General features: G+C 50.8%; 1 protein-coding gene across 1 annotated transcript in view; it reads right to left on the bottom strand.

Moving 5' to 3' along the window:
- Positions 1 to 24,536, bottom strand: part of kcnq3 (potassium voltage-gated channel, KQT-like subfamily, member 3) — a 35,413-nt gene that overhangs the window by 8,748 nt on the left and 2,129 nt on the right. Inside the window, exons 3-4 of the mRNA XM_029131282.3 lie at positions 263 to 353; positions 52 to 178 (exon numbers count right to left, since the gene is read on the bottom strand). Coding sequence (XP_028987115.1) covers positions 52 to 178; positions 263 to 353 — 218 coding nt within the window. The remainder of the gene's footprint in view (positions 1 to 51; positions 179 to 262; positions 354 to 24,536) is intronic.

Raw genomic sequence — 24,536 nt, 5'->3', positions numbered from 1 at the left:
GATCACCAGTGGCTGCAGGTCACGCAGCTCAACACAGAACCAGCCGCGTACCTAAAATACATAAGGGTTTGCGGGCGAACTTCAGCCTCCCCCTCCACCCCTTGTAGCGGCAGCAGCATCCCGCCGCCCAGATCCTCAGCGCAAACTCCGCCCCGAAGATGAAGATGGCAAAGGTTTCCTGCGTGGAGAAATGAAACAGCGGTAAAAGCAGACGAGCTTCAGGGAAGCGTTTGAGACAGGCTGTGTTTGCTCCCATTCTCACCAGTATGACCAGCCAGTGGGCAGACACCTTCTCATGTTCCTTGAATGTGGTCAGCACGGCCAGAATCAAACAACCCAGCACGATTAAAAACCTACAGAGACACAAAACCACAAAGAATTTAGCAACTCAGCTTTACCACTAGAGGGCGCTACACCTGCAAATATACTGGACGTCAACAGCACAGCAAACACAAATACACCAAATCTCCTCTGAGCAAAACTGAAGAAAAAATGCATATAATTACATACGATAATTATAAAAATGTTTTCCTAAAGAATTAAATGTGAGCCTGAATTTGATCCGGGCTTCGCCAAATAAACAGCATCACACATTTAAAAGGTTTGGTTTTCAGCACCGTCACTCAATCACTTCACAAATCCTGGACTTCAAAGCGCCGAATGATCAACGTTCACGCTCCTCCGCTGCAAACCTGCATTTAGCTCCTTCACAGCTGGAGGTAATTGGATGCACATACAGTTCTGAACCAACCAATCTTCCAATGGATTCAAGCAGCAGAGGTGAACGCTGAGCTGTGTCCAATGTTCTCCACCATCACCTCTGCAGAAAAAGGACCACTTCCTCTAAACGTCAATAATAAGGGTGCAGGCGTTGCTGCAGCTGCTGCATCCGTCGTCCTGTGTAACGACAGTGAGGTTGAATCTGATCTAAAGCCCTGATGGAGCCGCTCATAAGGACCCATCCTCACTTCCCTGTTGAGGCTTCTTGGTTCTCAGGCCGATGCAGGCGGCTGGAGACCTGTGGGGCTGTAGCTCTGCACACGAGATCAATAGCTGCCAACAGGCTGAGCGGCGGGCCTGAAACTGGGTTCATTTGCCAAAACAAAAAAAAAAAAGAAAAATCTATATTTTACCTTACAGCTAATTTTGTCCTAAAAGATGTGTGAACCGTTTATGGATTTTGAGAAAAGAGCCCTCGGGAGCCGTGAATGAGTCCCACAGAGGCTCATGACGGCTGTGGTTCAGCTGGTGATGCGTTAACGTTCATTCTACTACAATGCAATAAAACAAAGCGGTGCCGAGCGCTTCGCCTTGTGCCCTGAACCTTTGATTGGACCTAAATCATTCATGGCCGCTGGTTCTGTCGCCATTAGATTGTGTTGACATCTGAGAAGTTCCTGAAGTGTTTCACAATCATAACAACATGAATATTTTACAGCCAAACAGCCTTTTACACGTTTCACCTGAAGGAGATGAAACCTGAGCGTTGGCAGTCGCCCCCTGCTGTGAGTCCCGCTCGTCTCCCTCCACGTCTGCAAACTGCCAGGAATCAGCGCGTTTCTCCATGAAGTGACCCAGGAGCTGGAGACGGAGCAGGTCGATGCTAACGCGAACCAGCAGACGCAGCACTGATGTGCAGCACGGCTTCCAGTGGCTTCAAACAGCGTGTTTAACGTGGACACAGGGCACACTGCTGCCGGACCCCCCCTCGCTGCCGGACCCCCCTCTCGCTGTTGGACCCCCCCCTCGCTGCCGGACCCCCCCCTCGCTGTTGGATCCTCCCCCCGCTGTTGAACCCCCCTCTCGCTGTTGGACCCCCCCCTCGCTGCCGGACCCCCCCCTCGCTGTTGAACCCCCCTCTCGCTGCCGGACCCCCCCCTCGCTGCCGGACCCCCCCCTCGCTGCCGGACAGGTCATCTGCTGCGTGCCATGCGGACCCTGTGGGAGCGACGGCAGAGCGGTACCGAGCGCAGACACGAGGTCGTGGGACACGTGGACCTCCGGGTTCAGACGAGGGTGTGAGCAGAACTTTGAAGTCCAAACTTCAGAGCTCAGGGACAGTCAGCGCTGCTGCAGCATCAAACATCTGACATGTTGAAATAAAGCTGATGAGGCTGGAGTCACTTCTGTCTGACAGCAGCAGTTTTCTGATCCACGAAATGTTATGGAAAGAAAAACACAATCTCTGCAACTTTAGCTTTAAACACCCTAAGAAAGAGGAATGAGGAAACAGCAGGTAGATGCTGAAAGCGTCAGCGTCTCCTGAACACATCCACTCACGACCTCAACACTCACAACAGAGAAAGTTTAATCCAAACTGGAAAATCTATTAGCCCGATGTCTCCTGAAAACTTTGACCTCTCAAAGATTTTAATTCTCCACTGGTTCCAGGTTTTCTGGGATCATCTTCAGGACCCCATTTGTAATTATGCAAATCAAAGCACTGTTCACGTCTAACAAGCAGGAACGAGCTGCCATTAATCAAGCTCCATCAAGGGAGCTGCTGCAAACAGACCATAATACTCATAATAGACCTCCGCTTACACTGAGGCCTTCTGGGAGACGTAGTCGTAACAATCATGTGCGAATCCTTCTGTCTGAGCCTCGTAGCTGCCGGCGCTGATCCGAGGCGACAACCAGAGGAAGGACGAGATCCAGCGCCGATCAATTAACAGACTCACTGTGTCTGAGATCAGAGCCCTTTATGTTGATTAAGTTCAGCTTACAGACAACATGTGGAGCCGAAGGGCTCAGGTTCCATCAGCAGATGGAGTTTAGAACCACATCACATCACAGCTGCTAATTATCTTTCATTCTGAAGAACATGAGGTTTTCTGGTGCTTCTGAGCTCTGCTACAAACACGGAACAGGTGAATCAGGACAATAGTTCAGTTGAGCTAAACTTCTGGGAGAGCGGCCGTTGTCGTGATCCATCGTTCCTGCAGCCTCTCGCTCATCAATCAATACCTCTGTCGTGACACCATCAGTCACCGGCCGTCAGTCCCGTGGCCTGTTTTGAAGTTATTAACAGCAAAATGGTGCAATGATGAAAAATGGGACCATTAAGGCTCCGTCGCTGAGGCTCGCGCTGCTTAATGAGCTTCCATTCATGTTTGTTTACCAGAACCAGACTTATTGACCCAGTTTCCAAATCATGAATTGCTGTCATCGTCTGCAGGGAGCGAGTTTCTCAGGGTGGATGTGTGAAACTAAAGCACATCGGGTTTCATTTAATGGACATGTTTAGTTTATTTATGCACGTTCGCGGTTTCTTGGAGGATCAAACTCAACGTAATGTTTTACAAACTACCGGCATCTGGGACAGATGTGTAGCTGAGAGCCTCCGCTTGTTGGGGTAAAATCAAACTGACTCTGTCTTGATTTTTAGATCTTTGGAGAACGCGCCGCATACGTTCAAGGGTTCACAGCTGCGCTATTGAGCAGCGGCACCAGGAGCCAGAGAGGCTTCAGTCAGAGCCACCAGCGAGTCCGAGGGCGCCTCCGAGGGCGTCACCTGCCACTCGCCATCATTTCTCACCTGAGTGCCCTTCAGGCCGCGGAGGTCATTACAGCCTGGCAGGAGAAGCTGCAATCAGTGTCAGCTGCTGCTCGGCACAAACGGGCTCCACGCCTTCGCAGTCACTGTACAACGGCCTCACAACAGCAGCAGAACGAGACGCTTCGTCCAGTGAGCGGCCGACGCACAGCGGCATCACATGAAACATGGATCCACAACATCTGTGAGCTCCAAACAGCGGTTTCCTTTCGCTGTTTGCCCAGTTTCTGTGAAGCGAGAAGCCAAAACAAAGCAACTCAGCACCTGCAGCTCTGGACCCAGAACACAAACACGGGCGTGTCTTTAGTGCCTAATTAGACGGTGCAGCTCATTTAGCTGAAGCTTTACATCGCTTGTGTAAGAGTACACCCATGTTATCAGCTGCATCAGTGGAGCGGCCGCTGAGACGCTGCAGAGACGCTCTGAAAACAAATTAGGTCTCCAAATGAAATTAAGTGGAAGTAGTGGAGCTAAAACAGGAGCACAAGCAGAAAAGAAGCATAAGTGCGTGTGTGCGGGAAGAGCCCAGACTGAACGCTGACGCTGCTCATGTGGTCGCTGAGCGCATTGAACCCACAGCCTCTCTGTTCATTCAGCGCAGATGCAGGCGCAGACGCAGGCGCAGACGCAGGCGCAGACACGCCGCACAGACACAGACACGCAGACACGCCGCGCAGATGCGCCGCACAGACGCAGGCGCCAACACGCAGACACTGGCGGCACTAACGACATGCAGCGCGTCTGAAGTGCTGCTGGGTTCGGATTCTGCTGCTTGGTCAAGTTGCATCGTTTCATCTGTTTCCAGTTTGCTGAGTAGCCAAACGTGATGAGCCGCTCTATCACCAACCCCCCCTCCCACCACCACCAGTTCCACTGAGCACTGGCTGACATGCATTGTGCGTCGCCATGGCAACAGCTACAGATCACACTCTCGCCGGAGCATCCCTCCATCTCAGTGTCGCCATGACGACAACCGCTCCCCTCTCCGGCTCTCGGCCCCTCCCGCACCAGGAATCACCCGCTGCGGCGCCGCACGGCGTTCCCCGTTCCCGCGTGGAGCCGGCTCCAAGGTGCGTCGCGTGATGTGACTGCCCGCGTCCGACAGCGGCGTCGCCGGTGTCGCCCAGGATCACGACAGACGGAGAGCAGGCGTAAACAGGCGACGGGCACGTATGGTCTGCTGTCTGCCATACTGTGTCAGTGGAACGAGCGGTGAGGTGGAAGCGGCGCCTGCACTCCAGCCTGAGCGTATGCTGTAAAAGCTGCTGCAGGAACACAGAGCCCAGTGGGCAGCCGTCAACCTGGTCACTGCCTCGATGCTCGGCTTCACTGACGCTCCAGCAGGTTTTCAGTCATGAAAGATGAAGACCTGAGCGAAACCAGAGGAGCTTCAGGAAGCAGCAGCCGACAGAACCTAAGCAGAGTGATGGTGCACGTCTGATCACATGGGAAAGACAGAAGAAACAAGCCTTTCATAGCTTCCACTGGTCTCAGGTCTGTGTCCTGAGGTGAGGATGCTTCGACCGTCTGGAGTCTGTTTTTCTTAACCCACGGAGGACGAGCTGCTGGGACTCAGAGTCTCAACAAACACATCAGCTCGTTGCACATTCAGCCCGGCAGAAAAGCGCTCGCTCGCTTTGCAGGCTGAGGATGAGATGATGCATCCAGCAGTTTGCCGGTGAACGCGGCCTCCGGGCGTCCTGAGCACTGAACCGACCAATCAGGAGAAACCGCGGAGCCGCAGCGGCTCCTTTCAGGTCCGACTCCTTCGTGAACATGAGCTGCTGATTACAGACAGTAACAGAATGCTCTTCATTAGCGTAAATAAAACACCTCTGCTTCAGCGTCTCAGCGCAGACCAGGACCAGCGTGGACCAGCGTGGACCAGGACCAGCGTGAACAGAGCCAAACCCAGGCAGTAAAAACATTGCACGCCGCGCCGATAATCACAGCGGAGCCTCGGCCCGAGCCAGGCTGGTTCTGGCCAGATGGATTCTGGGTGTAATCACACATAAATAAACCCAACTGCTCCTGCCGTGCTGAGACCTCAGCTGACGACCCGCAGACGCCTCTGCTGCCGTCTCGCTCAGATTTATGACTCCACATTGTCTGCCAAGGAGCTATTTTTACAGTTTATTTCCCATGATAACCACACACATACATCACCATGTCTGAAGCGGCCGCGGACGGCAGAGGTTCCTCCCCCGCGGACGAGGGAGAGGTTTCACAGGCTGACAAAGTGCCAGTCGAACATTCACGTCACTGTGTGGTGTGACCAGCCATGATCACCAAACCCAGACCCAGCTAAGTCTAGACCCAGCCAGGCCTAGACCCAGGAAACATAGACCCAGCCAGGCCTAGACCGAGGAAACATAGACCCAGCCAGGCCTAGACCCAGCCAGACCTAGACCCAGCCAGGCCTAGACCCAGCCAGACCTAGACCCAGCCAGGCCTAGACCCAGCCAGGCCTAGACCCAACCAGACGTAGACCCAACCAACGTGGGCTCAAATATCTCAGGAAGCAACCAGCCCACTGCCAGCTCAGCAACCGATCCTTAGTCCATCAGGACTAACGAAATATCACTGCAGGGGACTAATGTGGGACTTTTTGTGTTGTTGTGACCTGCCGTGTTTCTGCCTGTGGGCTGTTCCTGGGGGGGTCGTCAAGCATTAGGTTTGGTTTCACTGTGATCACCACGGGAACTTTGATGAGAAGGTAAAAGGGGGGATCAACAGTTCATGTGGGGGTTTGTGATCAAATACAGGCCTCGTGTCATCAGTCCTTCAGTGGATGCTTTGTGCATAGTGAGATGTAGTGTGGTTGTGATCCACTCCATGCTGGTAATCTCTGAGATGCTTTATCACACTGATCATCTCCTGTAGATTTCTTAATTTTCACGACACTGACGAGTTTCCTCTTCCAGCCTCCATTTGATCGATGGAGCAACATCTACGCCACTAAACCAATTCTGTCTCAAAATGGCTTCTGCTGCGTTGCTGAGCAGCAGAACAGCTTAGAAACCATCAGTCATCATACGAGTTAGTGCGGATTGTGAATCAGCAGGACACACGCCACAAACTAAAAAAAGGCCTTTACCTTAAAAAGATGGAGTGAAAGAAAAACTCACTGAACGAGCCTCGAAGGGGAGACACAAGGACAAAAGGCCTGAGGGCGAGTTATTAACGGTAAACTACACATCACTGTCACGGTGGAAGGTGTTCACATTGTCTCCTCAATCCTTAAAATGACTTTTCGCGTCCTTCACCCTTAATCCCAATGTTGTGCATTGATTTTCACTTAGCTAAACAAATTGTAACATTTGTAACTGTCAATATTTAAAAGGCATAAAACATGTGAGTTTGGCTTTGAAAGGAAAACAGCAGCTAAACATCTCCTGTAAAACAGCAGTGTGTGGAAGCGTCCACAGATCCCTTTACTTTGCCTCCATCGATCCAGGAGAAAAACAGCTGAGGACGAGCTGCGTGAAAGTCATGTCTGAAGAATAGAGGTACGATCAAAATCAGCTCAACAGAAGTGCGCCGTTCCAGGAGGTCAGTGAAGGAGACGTCAACGAGCTTCAATAAAACACTAAAGGAATTCTCACACTAGAGAATCGCTTCACAGCTGAACCTAAAGCCGTTCAGAGCAGGCGATCAGTGGGACGAGCTCATGTATTGATACGAGCGATCGATCAAACCCAATTCCACCTTCGGCTCCATGTAAGGTCACCGTTGTTCTCCTTCATCCCAGGGGGACACGAGATTTACACTTAAAAATCATTACCGGCGTTTTATTCATGCAGCCTTAAAGTCACATCTCAACAAACCTGTGCTGCGTCATGAAAGGCCTGCTCGTCATCCCTGCATCTACTTTATAACGTAAAGAGTTAAACTGTGAGTGTCACCATCTGCACCGACACCAGCACAGAACTCTCCTCCAGTCACCTGGGATTCAGGCCTCAGCTTCAGGCCGGTTCTGGTTCTAGCTTTCTAAGGTGCAGGTTGAGGCGAGACGTGCAGCAGCTCTATTATGGCCACTCATTAGACAGCGCAGTGTCTCAGTGTGTTCCTGAAACGAATCAATGGCCTCTGTGTGAAAGCAGGAAGCCATTAGAGAACAACCGATAAATGACAGGACCTGGTGTTCGGGTCCTGAAAAGGCTGTGAAACACCAAAGTCCTGTCCGCGTCCAGATCTCTGCTCTGGTTTAACCTCTGCGTGGAGCAGCGCAGGCCGGACCACGCCCTCCTCAAGGACGGAGGCCCCGGTCCCAGCTCGGCCCACAGCTGATTGCTTTTCAGGGTGCCCTTGATAACTAATACGCCTTGTTTCCCAGGTGCATACGGCCCCATCACGCTCATCCATCAGACTGAGCTTCTATGGTGCACAGCCTCAAACCCAGAGCCTCCTGTAAAGTCACAGTGGAAGCAGATGCAGAGTGAGCAGGCAGTCGCCCAGGAATTAAATGCACACGAGTCGGAGATCAATAATTTTCCTGCTTGAAGTTATTGATGTCACAGAAGAGCAGAATGTAAAGCGGAGCAGAAGGTTGTGCCTCGTATGAAGCTGCAGGAGAACGCAGCTCTTGTCCTGTGAGCGGAAAGCTTCAGGTGAAAACTGTGCCTCCGTTCGAGCAGAACTACAGCGACAGCTAAAAATGCTTCAAAGAGAATTCCTAACAGCGATGACGGCAGCGGCGCGTCCCCAGCGTCTGCTCCCGCAGCAGCGAGCTGGTGTCTCTGTCACGTCAGTGAGCGCTTAATGTGGGCACATGTTGCGTCGCAGAGAAGGTTCCACCGGAAGCTGGAGGTCCGCGTAGAGGCAAAGAGAAGCTGAAGGAGCTACAACAATTGTGCTAAATGAAGATTGGCCGCGACGTGGAGCAGAGAGCGTTTATTCAAACGTCAGTCACGTGGTCCATTAACTGCACGGATCCCTGTGGCCTCACGTCAGTCATGTCTGGCTGAACACCACGTCTTAATGCACAAGTCTTGTCGTCCGCTGGGATCTCCACCGGTGGAGCAGGATCGGAGGCTGCTGAGGCTCCACGATGACGGACCCCAGCACAGAACCAGAACCGAGACGGCCCGTGACGGCTGAGGAGCAGAACGCAACCGGACCACTGAGAAAATGAACCCTCCTTTTACTGAGAACCTGGTGGAGGAACGCGGGTGATGACTCAGCGTTTGGGGGCGGTTTTGTTGGTGCGTGTGATGAGGGGGCTCAGAATTCATTGCAGCAGTTAAAGAGGAGCACGTCACGCTCCAAGTGGGTCACAGAAGCAACATGTGGATGCGAGCGCCTCCTTTTTAGTCCTTCTTGTTTAAGAGCAGAGTCGTCGTTTGTGAAGTTGGTTCAGTAAAAGCAGGAGTCAAACCTGCGCTGAGGCTCAGGCTTCATGGCCTCAGTTTTGCACTTTATTATCCTGATGCGACACAGCATATAAATTAACCACTGCGGCGCCGCAGCATCCTGCAGTTTCAGCATCACGGTAGGAGGCTGGACCGGTCCTGGGCCCATTCATCACCGCCGCCTCCGAGGGACCACATAGATCACACTGTTGAACTCGAGGGGGGGGGCAATCAGGATGGTTTAGGGATGTGTGTGGATGGAGGCAACGTGGTTAATGCCACGCAGCGCCACAAATCACAGCTGAGTGGGAGCGGGAGCGGACCCGTCCAGGTTCAGCCCATCAGCTGCTCTCTGGAGGTGAACCGGGTCACTGACCTGCCACCGGTTGTGTTTAGCTGATAAGACGCGTGCGCTTCCTTCACACTCGCTCTCTCAGAGGGTCGTCTTCGGCTCCTGCAGATTAAAACGGAGCTGGAAGCAAATGAATCACACTATGCCGGACCGGCACCGAGCGTGAAAAACTGCAGAAAAAAGCCTTTCAAAGCTTCGACATGAAGACAGAGATCTTGTAGAAGCAGAGTCGCTGCATTAGACTGAATTAAACCTGGACCTGTAATAAAACAGTGAGACTGCATTTAAGTGTCACTGTAACGCGGCGTCATGACCTCATCTCAGAGTCCGACTGAATTAAACCTTAATCCTCAGAGTTTAACAGCAAGAGCTTTTTCCAGAATGTCTGACCTCAATAGATAGAAATCCAAGGAGCCAGGAGCGCGCCTAAAAATACAGACACACGTCTTAGTGGGGAATTTAAAAACCGCGTCTCCTCAGCTTTAAATGAAGACGACGACGTCGGGCCGAGAGGCGGCGCCGAGTTAAAAGCAGGAGCGTCCGACCGTCAGCAGCTCGTCTGGACCTCATGGTTCCGGTTCCTGCAGCAACAGGCAGATTCCTCCCACCGCAGCCACGATCCCCTCATCATCAGTTTGATCTAAACCTTTACAGCTTTACGCTTTGGACGTATTTGCTTTGAGTGAACGCACCTTTGATCCGCTTTATTAAAGCGTGAGCAGCACCGGTGACTCCTGGACAGAACCGGTCACTGAGTTCACAGCGTTTGCTGACACACGGCACCAAACATCACGGCGCTCTGGGTTTCCTCCGTGCTGCTCTGACGCCACACGTTCTGAACACTGCTGCTACAGTATATGGGAGATATATATGAATATCCCACCATGCAGCCGGCTTCACTAGACAGGAAGTTAATATGGTAATTAGTGCTTTTATGCAGCTGGAAGCGGAGGAGCGATGGCTGGATTCTCTCTTTACTGCGTCTGTGAATGCATGAATGACTGTATCCATGATCACATCGCACCGTGTTGCATTCCTTTATGAACTCTCTCTAACCATGCGGACTGAAGGGAGAACGTCTCGTCCACCGAGCAGAACGAGTGCGTGATCATCAAACACGTACAGTATCACCCTGCATTCTGGCTCCTTAACGGAACCCTGATCCTGGATCCAACTGCACATAATGACACATGCTGCACCGGTTGCCCTTTGGGTCCAACTGAACCCGGTGAACCTGTCTGTGCTGCCGTGTTTCTGCTCCCATTCAGACTGGACATCGTTGGAGGCTCGCCGTCACAGCAGGAAGCTTTTAAATGTGATAGAGTGAGACTGGGGTCCTCAGGTGGAGGCTCGCGCCACAGCCGCTGCTGTGAGAGTGAAGGTGGGACTAAATCAACCTGCTCTCATCATATTCAGAAATAAAACACAACAAGGTTTAAGCAAACTGCAGTTGTGTCTAATTGACATTTAACCTAAGCACCGTTTGTGGTGCTGGTGATCAGTCAGAGATGGTCCTTAGAGGATCCATCGGTTCGACTGTCTGCTAAATCGATTAGCTTTGCTTAATCCAGTCATTTAAAAGGTCACAGACTGACTGTAGTTTATGTTTCTGAAAGCTAAAGTTGGAAAATGCTCGGCTGATAAATGTCAGAGGCGGAACAACGGCTCCACGCGTCTCGATTTCCAGGAAGCAGGACACACCTGAGTCACACACACGCACACACACACGCACACACACCTGCATGAAGCAGACGATCGAAGGCTGGAAGTGAGAAAACTTCCTGCAGCAAGATGATGAAAAGCTACAGGCTCGCTCAGACTGAGTCACTCTGGGAAATAAGAGAACACACACCAGACAGACTGCAGATATATATGAAAGTCAGCAAAGATGACAGGACGGGTCTGATGGGGTTTGGACCGGAAGGCTGCGGCGTCACGGAGCCGGGAACCAAGCTGCAACCTGGTAAAACGCTTCATCACGTCAGGACCTGAGAACCGCAGCATCGCGACGCGCTCGTCCTCCAGCTCAGATGAATCTGTGCGATTCCCTCAGGCTTCACATCAATGACCGGATCCCTTCGTCTGACGCCAGACAAACACGGCTTCCGTTACCTGTGACTGACAGGTAACAGAAGCCGTGGGAAGACTCGGCCCGTTGGAGCAGAGTGGACCTCAGGTGAACGAACGCCTGCGTGGGTTCGAGCTGCTGATCGACTTCATCTCAGGAGGCTCTGAAACCAGTCTGGACTGAGCCACACACAAATAGGAGCCGTCGCTTTGGTTCTGGAGGCGTCTGCAGAGGCGTCGGAGCTCGCGCATGACCTCAAATCACTTCTTCACACTTTCATGACACTAAACTTCCTGCAACTGACGCAAACACCAACAATTTGGAGCAGAAACACACGAATCTCAGGGGAAAACTGAACTGAGCTGAACTGTTTTAGTCAGAATGGGAGTGAATCCAGACTCTGAATCACTTTTTCCTCCTCAGTGAAGCAGGACACTGACAATGTGTGTCAAACAAATCAACAGCCTTTTCCACAGAGTTCGACATAGACAGGAATAACACGTAACCATGGCAACTGCAGGCTCAAATGCACGATTCAGAGTAAATATTATTTTGTTACCATTTACTACAACTAAAAACCTGTTCAATCGCTGTAGTCAGGCGCCAACCTCAGGATTCCCCTTCATCCCATCTGGTGACTTCATGCATCCACCTTCAACTCTCCTATTGGCTCATGCTCCTCACCTCCGCGCCAAGAGTTCCATCCTGAAAGCCTTGATCCCGTTCCTCTGGTCGGTCCATGCGAACCCCCCCTCAACAGAGCCACATTTTATTGTGTTTTCTTTCTCAGTGTCCACGGAATCATCCATTTGTCCTACATTTCATTCAATCACTCAAACTATTTTTACGTTGCGTCCACAAACTATATGTATGAATCAACCTACTGTATTCTCTTTGAATTAGCCTAAAAGCAGAGGGAGGTTAAAGCTGCGTTTGAAGCAGTGGAACGAGGACAAGTCACATCTGGACATTCACACTACAAACACTGGTGCAGAGTGATGCAGCAGCTCGTGGCAGCTTCCTGACCAACATCAGCCCCAACGGCCTCCGGTCCGGTAGGTTTTGGGTTCACATGCTGCCAGCACCTTTTTATAACCACAACCACTTTGTTGGCTCAGTTCATTGTATTTAGCAGTAAAGGGTTGGTTCAATAAAGACGACAGTGGTTGAGAGCAGAGTGATTAAGGGTCTGGATGAAACGACTGGCTTTTACATGGAGAACGACTGGTGTGTACAGATCCAGACCTCATCATGGCCCAGGGTGGAACAACTGGGGAAAAGGGAACTTGCAGAGGAGAAAACAGAGATGGAGAATGTGAGCAGAGTTTATTTCCCACAGAAAATCTTGTGATGGGAAGGCAAGTGTAGAAATCTGTGGAGCGTGGGGGTTTGAGGAGACAGAAAACGGACCGAAAAAGCCCTGATTCATCAGTATTCAGATAATACATCTGACCTTTGTGCCGCTTAGAAACATCCAACAAAACTCAGCCTGGAGCTGCTTCTTCTGAGGCCACATCAGCATTCTGAAGCTCTGAGCCGCTCTGCTCGTTGTCATGTAATTAACCAAGGTCACTCTCCACCGACTAATTACTCAGCTTGGCTCAAACCGCAGCGCAGAACAGAACTGGAAGGTATTTAAGGGGAAAGAGTCACTTGAACCCACGCCACCGGCCTGTGGAGGTCACCGAGGGCCGCTTTCATCTCCGCAAAATGACCGCGGGGATTTCAGGAATATTTAAAGCAATGCAGCAACTTTGTGTGAAAGGAGGAGGCGGAGTCAGTCTCAAAAAAAGTGAGGAAATAAGTTGGAGAAAGTGTCCAGGATGTCAGATAAACAACCTCCAACAGGAGGATGTTCAAGGACACGTCCGTCCTGATCCTTCTGGACCCAGAACCAGCTCTGCAGCTGAGAACCTCCTGCTGCTGCTGCAGACTGGACCTTTTCTGGTTAGTGTGCATGTGTATTTTGATGAGGTTGCCTAGCAACTGAGCCTACTGCTGTACATGACTGTGCCATTGTGCACAGACCCAAACACCCTATGTGAGCATGCTAAATATAGGCGGCCATTGATGGAGTCAGCATAGTGGTGGGGAGTCCAGCGTTCGAAGCCTCACCGTGTATGAACACCTCAACGCATCTCCACTCACATCAAACGCGAGAACGCGCCTTCAAACACTCGGGCTGAGCATCACAAGGCAGGAGTGAAAGACAGACTTCCCACCTGCCCGTCCAGTGGGGTTACCACGGCAACGCGTCACGTGCTCCCATCGGTAGTCGGTGTAACTGGTCCAGATGCCAGCATGAGCTGGAGGGGGTTAAAGCTGCGTTTGAAGCAGTGGAACGAGAACAAGTCACATCTGGACATTCACACTACAAACACTGGTGCAGAGTGATGCAGCAGCTCGTGGCAGCTTCCTGACCAACATCAGCCCCAACGGCCTCCGGTCCGGTAGGTTTGGTTCACATGCTGCCAGCACCTTTTTCTAACCACAGGTTATTTGTGTAGTTGAGGTCAGTGGAGCCTGACGCACACCTAAAGCTTCTCCTGCAGCCGACTGGACCAATGGATGGGAATCCACACAAGCAGACTTACCTATTGCTAAAAATTCAAGCGTCTTGACCTGTCTTTGTTGGCTCAGTTCATTGTATTTAGCAGTAAAGGGTTGGTTCAATAAAGACGACAGTGGTTGAGAGCAGAATGGACTGGAAGAAAGGACTGGCTTTTACATGGAGAACGACTGGTGTGTACAGATCCAGACCCCATCATGGCCCAGGGTGGAACAACTGGGGAAAAGGGAACTTGCAGAGGAGAAAACAAAGATGGAGGTGAGCAGAGTTTACCTCCGACAGAAGGCGAGTGTAGAAATCTGTGGAGCGTGGGGGTTTGAGGAGACAGAAAATGAAAGATGATGATGAAACAGAGGGGGTGAGAAGCAAAGAGCTGAGAAGCAGCGACGACTGACAGCCGACGGCTGAAACTGAGCTACTGATGACAGAGGCTGAAAGAACGGGTAAAATGGGTCTGAATTCCCAAAGACTGACTGTTTATCTGTTTAAGAATAACAAATGTTTAAGTCTACGTGGAAATTAGAGGCAAAATATCCTTCACTAAACACTGTACTTATCTACATCATACATCACTAACCTCCAGGGGGATCTCAGCCTGCAGAGGCCAAGGGCAGAAACCAGTGCTGAACGTGGCCTGAGCTGTGAAGCCTGATAAGTAAAGGCACAGGCTTCAGCGAGCCATCGCTGCATCCAGAAATGCAGCGCGAAACCATTATCCTGGAGGAGGTCGTCAATCATGTGTGTGCAGTAACGCTGCAGGGTCCAAGCTCAGGTTAAACGGAGCCAAAGTCAAGGAGAGGGAACCAGACGACGCAAAAAACACAGATGATCCATAGTTCACAACATATTCACTGAAGATGAGAAGTGACATCTAAATATACTCATCAAGATTTGATTCATTTTGTCTTTTATTTTATAATTATAAAGATCTCGGACCTGGAGTTTGGACAGAGTCCGGTAGAAGAACTGGACCAGGCGCTGGACGGACTGCGGACCCAGCGTTTGAAGCGACCAGCGCAGACTCTAAAGGTGAGGCCTGTGATCAATTATTCACGAGTTTGAGCAGACAGGGAAATGTCAGCGCACTCTGCACATGCTCAGACCGGCCCCAACACAAACACTGCAGGTCTGTCAGGCTGCACATTAGAGCATCTGACTGCGGGGCAGGAAAGCATCCATCACTGCTGTTTGATGGATGAAAGATGAACCGGCTCGACTCCGACGCTGGCGTTTAGCTGGAAGCGAGTCGAGATCAACGTCCACCATTTGCAGTTCAGCCGAACCCAAGAGGGAGGACGGACGTGATGGCGCTGCCTGCTGCTGAAAACACGGCCAGCAGGACGTCTAATGAACTTCTAATGTGATGTTTACCTCACCGTTCATCAGCAGATCAGCAGATTCAGAGCTGTTCTATATCAGAGGTCGGAGCTCTGGGCGACGGCTTTCTGCTCAGTCCCATTTGTTCTAAATTCTATCATGCAAGTAAGAAAAAGGCATCTGCACGACCCAAAGCCCAAATGTTTCCGAGATCTAATTATTCCTCACATCAGCCCTTAGAGGCTCCGAGGAGCGTCCTCAGCTCCTCATCCATCATCTGCCAGGCGGCAGCGGACTACGGGACGGGTGGAGAAAATAAAACTAAAGGTGGTGGAGATGGAAACTAATTAAAAATGTCAACGTGTTCTCCACCAACCACACGAAACCAGTGAGCGTCAAAGCGAAACGCTGAGCGGCATCATGTCATCGCGACAGAGACTCGCTCATGGACGCAGCGAGACGTCACCTCTGCGCCCTCCACACGTGTCCCAGCTCGTCCCGTCAGCAGGTTCCGCCTCCTGCTGTGTCCTCTCCCGCCCTTCAGGCACCACGTGGAGATCTGCTCCTCTGCCAGGAATTCTCCTTCCACTGGACTTAAATATAATCCATCCACGGTCCCTTTCTGCTGCGTCTCAAGCGCTCACCTTCAACTACAACAGAATTATAAGAAAGACAGCAGGTGGGAAGAACTGCAGGTGTCGACTAAAAGGGAGGCGTCTGTGATGTAACGGAAGCTTTACTGCAGATTTATGACTCATTACAAATAAAATTAGCAGCAGTCATTCCACATGAGGAACCAGGAGTGCAGGGAGCAGCAGGCCGGACTGACCAACACAGCGCCAACACTCGCAGCAAAGCGTGGAGAAGCCGCGAGACCCCTCCACAAACGCCTCCCATCAGCTGACGCAGAGCAGGTGTCCGTCCGTAAAACGGCTCATCGCTCCACGCGGCACAAAAGCTGCAGCTCCACAGGAGAAAGTTGGAGCAGAGCACAAAGCTGCGAGGAGCTGGAACCACGTTCCATTACAGCCCGGAGAGAGCGGCGGAGGCAGAAAGGCCAGAACAAATGGTTCCTGGTGCAAAATAAAGCATGAATAAATGATGAGAGCGTAGCTGGCGCTGGAGCTAAGTGCTCTGTCAGCGGCAGAGAGGATGCTGGAGCTGGAGGCCTAATGCTGCAGCGTCACACTTCCACCCAACAACGGCGCAACTGCACCGGGAGACGCGTTGTCGCCGTCCAGCAGCGCGTCCTGTTGCTCCAAGCGCGTTTACGCCACGAGCTGGGATCCTCCACAGCAAAGACTGGACTGACGTACAGCCGAGAGGCCGTAGAGGCGAGCAGCCGCGTGCCGTCAGCTCAGCGGAGGTCAAATGGTAACGCAGCTGCAGAGCAACGTGTGGGAACGGGGACGGTGAGAAACACCTGACCGGCGCCGTTGGAGGCGATCAGAAACGTGAGCGGTGAAGAAAATGCAACCTCATCTACGCTGAATAAAAGTGGAGCCTCCAACTCCACACGGACCCCGTCTGGACCGGGTCTGGACCGGGTCTGGACCGGGAAACAGAGGCCGGACCTGTGTCACCGTGGCAACAGCTGCTGCAGGTCAAAGGTACCAGTGAAGTCACGCATCAAACGGCAGATGCTGCGTGTCTGATAACATGCATTAACGTCCCTGTGATCTCTGGTCCAAGCAGCGATGCACGCGTAGATGCGACCACTGCAGAGGAGCCAGACAGAGGCTGCAAACGACACCATCACTGCACGTTCATTCCAGACGCATCGATCCCTTCACTGATTTCCACCAGGATGGAGCTTTCACAGACGCCAGCGCCTCTTTTATGTTTTCTACTCAGATATTTCTCAGTGGCCTCAGCCTCTCATCAGGCACTGGTTCCGATCCAGATCGTCCTGCTTCGCACGACAAACCGACTGATTTACTGCAAATGAAGGTTTAAACTGTGATGCACTATTCAGGTTGGTTCTTTTAGGTGTTTTTTGTTCCTGATTTGACTTTTGTTGTTAGAAGCTTAAATGAAGCTTTTTAAAATTGATTTTATTTAAATTAAATTTACTAAAGAGCACAAATCTATGAGACAGATGCAGATCTGCTAAACATGCTCGCTCGCTCGCACGCACGCACGCACGAGGAAAAAGAAAACAGCTGTGAGTTAATGAACTGCCAAGTTCACTGTTGGCACAAACTGTGTCAAACGTTCCTCCAGACTCTCACACAGCAGCTGATTGATTAGATCCAACAGAGAACAATACTAATGTGTCGAGCGCGAGGCGCTCGGGGAAACCAGCCCGGACCTCACTGGAACCGCTCCAGGCTCCATGATCGCAGCAGCGGCCATCAATCAGAGGCTAATGACCAGGAGGAGCTGCACGGCGGAGGGAGGTCCAGGAGCACGTTGGTCACCTGACGAGAGCTAAGGACACGACAGCCACGACAGGCGCTAGCCTCGACCGCAGCATCACACGGTCCCACCACAACGAGCAGAGACGCAAATATTCAGCTGCTGCGTGTTCCTCACACGTCCTCTGCAGCGACAGGAACAAACCTGAGGAGCAAACGGGCCTCAGCAGCCGTCGTTCAACGTCACACTGATTTTCCTCCTGTGTTTGTAGACCATTACGGCCCAACCACCGTTTGTACTGAAATGCACACGAGGTGGAGGAGCCGGAGCCTCAGCGTCGACCTGACCCACTTTCCCATAAACACCCAATTAGAGGGAGCGGCTTTGTGACAGCGCCTCATCTTCCTCATCTATTACAGATGGTCCAAGATATTTGTTTGCTTATTTATTCTCTCTCTCTCTCCATTCAGGCCTCAGCTTTACACAGAGACCTGGTCACGTTGTTCCAGCTCCGTCGGATGCTGCAGCTAAATCCGTCCTCCAACCACACGGAGCTGCTGATCGGCTGCGCTCCGTGACTCCGGTTCGAGCCGCGGAGGCGCTGACTCATCGCTGGCTGTTGTGCGGTGGAGGAGAGCATTGCTGATGGTGTCCAGCTTGTGTGTGTTCCCTCTGCAGCAGATGTGCAGTGCATCAACAAGCCACCGCGTGTTTATTAGTCTTCGTGAATCAGGGTTGGACTGCGCTGCAGTGTAAAAACGGTGCTTTCACAGGCTGTTTGGAAAAACAACAAGCGGTGCGACCAATCTGGGAATCTGACCAGTGATGTGAGCAGGAGCAGCAGAAATCGCTGATGCTTCAGATTCTGACGCGGCTGAAATTACAGACGCCAGCGACTCCCCTCAGACGACGTCCGACTCCGTCCCCATCGGGTTCCAAACGGGCCTCCTCCCTGACACACGCTGACCGCACAGGAAGCACAGTGGGTGGCAGACGGACCCACGGCAGCAGTGGAGCAAGGGATTGTGGGATTGAGGAGGGGGTTTCCCGTTACCAAGGCACAATCCCCTTCCTCCTGTTAGTAAAAGCATCCTCCTCAGGGTCTGACTGTGTGTGTGTGTGTGTGTGTGTGTGTGTGTGTGTACGCGTCACACGAGCTGCAGTTGTTCTGGTGACAAAGGAACTTTGTCATCTGTCAAACTGTGTACACTGCAAACACACAAATGTCACAGTAACACTTCCATAAACTCAACAAAACTATGACACAAGCCATTAGAATATTAAACCATCTGTTCATGTTTACTTTCTTTTTTACCATTATAACATGATGAACTACCAATAACTACAGGCTGACAGTTAATGGAGGCTATGAGCTGCTCCGTTTGCTGAAGCGCCACAATAAAACAGAGTGATGAGAATCTATTAAAACCCTTATTACTTCTCCGTGTTTTTCCACCTCTGAGGCCGACGCGGAGACGTTACCGTCAACCACCTGCTAAACTGCCGCTGCACCAGGTCCCTCTGAGCCTCTCAGCATTAGGACGTCTAATACCGTTTTTGTGGATGGTTCAGAATGACTGCTCGGAGCAGTGGGATCTGAATTCTCAGCGCATCTCACTGACTCCTCCTATGGATTTCCACATTCTGCTGCGCAGCCTGACACAAATGAAGCCCGACAGCATCAGTCTTCAGCAGGACGAGGCCTGAGGCCAAGGCCCCGGGGGGCGCTGGAGGCTGGAGCGTCCGGCGCCACAGAGATTACAGTCGTCTGAGAGAAAGCGAAGGAAAAATAATAAAGCACGGAGAGGAAGAACACACAGATGCTGAGGACTGCAGGACAATTTCATGCTGTTTCAGGTAATCGGGGAAAAAAGACTAAGTGCTTCCCTAAGGAATCGTCTGGAGTATTGGAACCCAAACGAGCAGCACATCAGAACCAGGAGCGTCAGAACCCGCCTGGAACCGGCCGCTCTGCAGCTCAGCTCCACTACAGGTCACCGTGATGAACACGTTACCGCAGACGCTCCATCACCAGAAACAGTTTCCTCTCATCATGAGGAAATCAATTCCTGAACTGCTGAGTCCTAATGGATCGTGTGCTCGCTGCCTCTGAGCAGCTGAGGCGTGCGAGCAAAGTGGCTGCTCATCCATGCTGCTGGATCCAACACATGTTTTTAGATGAATGGAGCTCATTTAGTGGGAGCGGCACGCTCACTGGCTGCTTCTTGCTCCATGAATCAGAGTTTGCTGATGAAGCCCTCTGCAGAGTCGCCCGACGCTGCCGCTCACCCAACGTCACCCGTGGGCTTCATTACTTCGCTCACGAGCCCCAGCTCCACCGGCGCCTGAGACATCATTCTGCAGCTGGAAGTGCTTTTTGACAGCTGCTCTTAAACTGTCCCCCCATCAGGACAGGACGGAGGCCGTGGAGAATCCCAGCAGAGCGGAGGTTTCAACACAGGCGGCCAATCTGCTTCATCAACATCTGCATTTCATAACTAATCAATGCACGCAAAGGAATTTGAACATCAAAATGCAGGTGACTGAAACAGGCTGCAGCCAAACCCGTTCTCTGGTTAGATCGCTCTGATTTCAAGCAGCACGATGGACGTCCGCTCAGAAACACGCAGTCAGAGCCACCAAGGAGCCCAATGAAGCGGGCGGTCGTGGTCCGTGGGTGCAGCTCGCTTCTTCAGACCATGAATCAAATTAGGAATCGGAAACCAAAGCAAATTTGTGTCTGGCTCCATCTCTAAGAGATGAAATTTCTAGTTAATTGAGCCTTGCCCCTACAGTTCATGTCTCCATAACCATCACTGATCGACTCTCCCACTGGTACAACAAATGTCATTATGCTAAATGACCACAACCACAGAGTCCATTAGAAAAGCCTGAACTGCAGACGCTGGTAAAAATAAACAGAGCTGCAGCGAAACAACCTCAGACGACTAATTAAGCGGCAGCGTTAAGGACTGAACTCAAGTGTTTGAATAAAAACTATGATTGAAAATAGACATGTAGCCGGTAACCACCAACGCTAAACATCTAAACCTGCGGTGAGAAAGGAGTTAACAGTTCATCTGCATCCACCGCTGAAGGTTTCCTGCTGCTTCTACTGCACTTCACAGGAAGCCATGCATTATACATGAACTTCACAACTCGCATCCAACAGGACGAAGGCTGAGAGTCCACAGCGGCACCACCGGGTCACTCGTCCTCACGTGGACTGATACTGACAGCACAGAAGCTAAATGCTAATGAGCGCTGCTCTGAGGAACGAATGGCTGCTCTCTGTTCCCAGTCAGAACATTTAAAGACAAATTGTAGGAGTGAGCATCAGCTCAGCTGCAGAAGCACTGAAACGCTCACAATCAGACTTGAAGCCAAGACTCTAGACTGAAATCTTCATCCTCCTAATGACACACTCAGTGACTCATGTTTCCTCAACTTAACCTTGTAAAAGCACAACAAGTCAATCCAGTAGAGTTTAGGAGTGGTTTCATGTCTGGTGAGCTGTAGTAAATGGTTCAGCGTGGAAACAAAGGACACACCAGTTTAAACATCACTTAGCTTCCTCCCCAGAATGAGGACGGGAAACCGAACGCATCATCTGCTGAACGAGGGTCAAAGCAACGCGTCAGCCGCCCCTCACAGAAGCACATAGTCTCAACAGCATCAAACCTTTCAATGCAAACATGCAAAATAACCTGGAAGTGCTTCCATGTGACGCTCGGTTCACTCCAGCCTCTCTCTGCCTGCTGCAGGAGGTGCCAGTAACGAGGGCTCGTGGCCCTAATGAGCTGCAGACACTGTTCTAGTCTCAGAACGCACCATCTTCACTTCCTTTTCAGAATCAGAACCTTCTCTTCAATTTGAGCCAGCGTCGCTGTGACTGTTGACAGCTTTATAGCGTTTCTACTAATCCTGGGCACACTGTGTTTGAATCTGCTGAGCCAGCGAAACTGTGAAGCCACGGAAACAAATGTATCTGTCACCAGGGTTGTCACCAAGGTCATCCTTTAAAACGGTGTTGGCAAAAAAAACCCGACTTTGTTTGGCTGCTCTCTGTTTATCGGTCACCAGCAAGTAGGGACTTCATTCTTTACGTTTTTATTTTGTCCACTTGCATTTCTTCCAGTCATTCCAGGTTGTTTGTTGACTTATTTGTGCATTTTCTCTAACAAACCCATTTGGAGCAAGGACAAAACAAGGACATCAGGGACTAGACATTTCTAACACTGTTAGTGAGAGATGCTGCATTGTTCTGGGGAAGAAAAGGCGACTGTGGCGTTTACTGGAGGAACGGGCGTGACATTAAGGTGTGACATTAATCTTGTTCAGCTCGGATTGTGATGGTAATGTGTTGAGGTGATTATATGCACAGCAATTTTGCATGAGCCAGAAATAGATTGTGTGGACTCAGCAAAAATCTGAGCAGAGCAAGAGCGAAATGGAAACTTGTGAATGATTTACTTGGTTCTTTTGTTTCAGTGTGCAAGTTAGACATTTCTGTCTGACTGAGAAAGAGGAGCCAAAAACTTCAGCTAAGCTGTTTATTGAGAGAAGTAACTTGTAAATCATCTGGTTAAACGTTCATTTTAAATTATGTTGATAAAAAAATATGAAATGCAAAGATATCCAGCTGAAAACTCAGCGTGGTCGCTGTCCATGGTCCTGAAATCTCAGCTTCAGCATTAATAAAACATGTTTTATCACATTTCTATTTAAGTCTCAGCCGCCTATTAAAATTATAGCCAACGTTCATTGATTCTCATATTCATGTGAGAAGCATTTCTTATTTATGGCTGCAGGAATAACATCAAATGGAAAACTTTAAACCTGCTTCACATCATTTCAAGCACATTTCCCTCCAGTTTGGAGAGTCCTGTTATGTTAGAGCTCGACTAGAATTTCAAACAAGCTTTAGCCAATTTAAGAGGAAAACCTGAAGCTGTGTCCTCAGACGCCTCGGTGCCAGAACCTTTTCAAATTCTCTAATGATTCCATATACGCCCACAAACATGTTTCCTGTAAAGCAGCTGCAGAAACTGAGAATCTAAAATAATTATCTTCAGACGCAGTAAAAAGGAGAAATTGTTCGTCATCTGAGCCTAAATTATTCAGCTAGTGCCGCAGACACCTGGTGTCAGGAGGACGACGATGTCATGAGCCTCAGGGGCTGGAAAGTACCTTTACCTTCAATGGAACAGGAAATGCTTCAAGTTATCTGAAGGCAAATCCCCACTGACATGATTGGTTTTTCATTAAAAAGCAAAGACAAACAGGACAAGAAAGCACGACGAGGTGGGAGTCAGACAGCAGTGCATTCTGGGACGACTGGATGCCAGGACATGGCCGAGGCTCGCCACAACTCCACCGCCCAAGCTGCTGATGTGGAGCGTCTCGTGTTTCCCTCGTCTCCGTCTGCCTTTGTTTATTTCTCGCTCCGCTTTCACAAACGCTCGCTCTACCCGGCTCTCGGCCTCCGCTGTGGATCCAATTTCACTCGCTCTGCTGGTTGTTATGGCAACAAAAATTTGGGTACTACAGTACTTCAGGCCAGTGTGGTTGCTTGATTTTTATACATGATGGTAGAGCCTTAAATGCTCACAGCGCCGAAGCATCCACTGAAATCTCTTTCAGTGGATGCTTCGGGGCGAATGGGCGAAATCCCATCAGGAATGAAAATGTGCCAGGATCACAGAACCAGAGCTTTCAGGTACAGTTAGTGTGACCCAGTCAGGAACCACATCTGCAACTAAACTGCTCGTAAACATTGCTGTGGCTTTGCTCATCAGGCATCCGGTGGAGCTTGTGAACGTGGATGCTACTGTCCAACACTTGATGGAGAACAGCTACAGCCGCTGGGTCCGGCCTCCTGACGGCTCGATCACCTGATTGAAATTAATCTGCTGCTCGTTAATGTGGGGCTCCTCCAGCGGTGCCAGCGCTGCCTGAAGCCCCTCATGCAGCTCGTATTAAAACGTCAGCGGGGAAAAAAGAGCTCGTGTTTGAATCCAATTATTTGGTTTATCAGTCAGACTGCCAGCGTTGGACCTGGTGAATCCAGTTCGCCTCACACACGTGTGGAGAAATATGGATTTTTCTGAGAAGCTCGTGTTTGTGAGGAGCCAAGAACAAGCCATGCATGGATTTCACTTGAATATTGAAATTCCTGATGCAAAAATTCAACTTTCATATTAATTTTGTCTAAATAAACCAACTCCACGGCTGCTGCTCTTCATGGTTCTGCACCTTTCTCTCCATCTCTGTCCGTCCGTCTGTTTTGCTCTTTAATCCCCGTCCCACTTGCCTCTTCTTCCTATACATGTGTCACACTGAAGTGTTGCCTGTGCATCATAGTCTGTGGGTGAAGAGCGTGAGTAACGCTTCTCCTGCTGTCAACATAAACCGCTGAAGTGCCCTTGAGCAACACGCTGAACGCCCAAGTTCTCAAAGCTGAACAGTGGTTTTAAAGCTGCAGCCGATCCGACGGATCAGCTGAGCAGAAAGGTCCCGAGAGGCAGAACATCAGAACCAAAGCAAACCCGTTTCCTGCAGAACAGATTCATTAGAGTTCAAATGTGGTGCAGCTTTTAATTAGGAATCAGTCTGGAAAGATGTGAGACCACCGGACAGAGCGGCTACAGTCAGACATGTGATGGGTTCGTTGGTGAGGCTGTTAATGTGATTCTTCTTTGGAGCGGACACCGTCTGTACTGTGTGACATCACGTGTCACCGTCAGAACCGCAGAACAGCTCTGGAGTCTGCTCCCTGAGCTGAAAACTCCTCAGACCTCACGGATCTCGTCGCTGCTGATGCAGCTCTTTCTCTGATCCGCGCTGATAGAAGGCTGACGTCCGTACGCGCTGCACTGACACCGGCCCACGTGGTTCAACCAACGCTGCAGAGAAACACGCGCTGGCGCCGGGCGACGGAGGCGCCCATGGAGCAGTCAGTCTCT

This window comes from Betta splendens, chromosome 17 (genome assembly GCF_900634795.4).
Source record: "Betta splendens chromosome 17, fBetSpl5.4, whole genome shotgun sequence".
In the NCBI taxonomy this organism is placed as follows: Eukaryota; Metazoa; Chordata; class Actinopteri; order Anabantiformes; family Osphronemidae; genus Betta; species Betta splendens.
The sequence above is the reverse complement of the archived record's forward strand: the minus strand, read 5'-3'. Positions and strand labels throughout refer to the sequence as shown.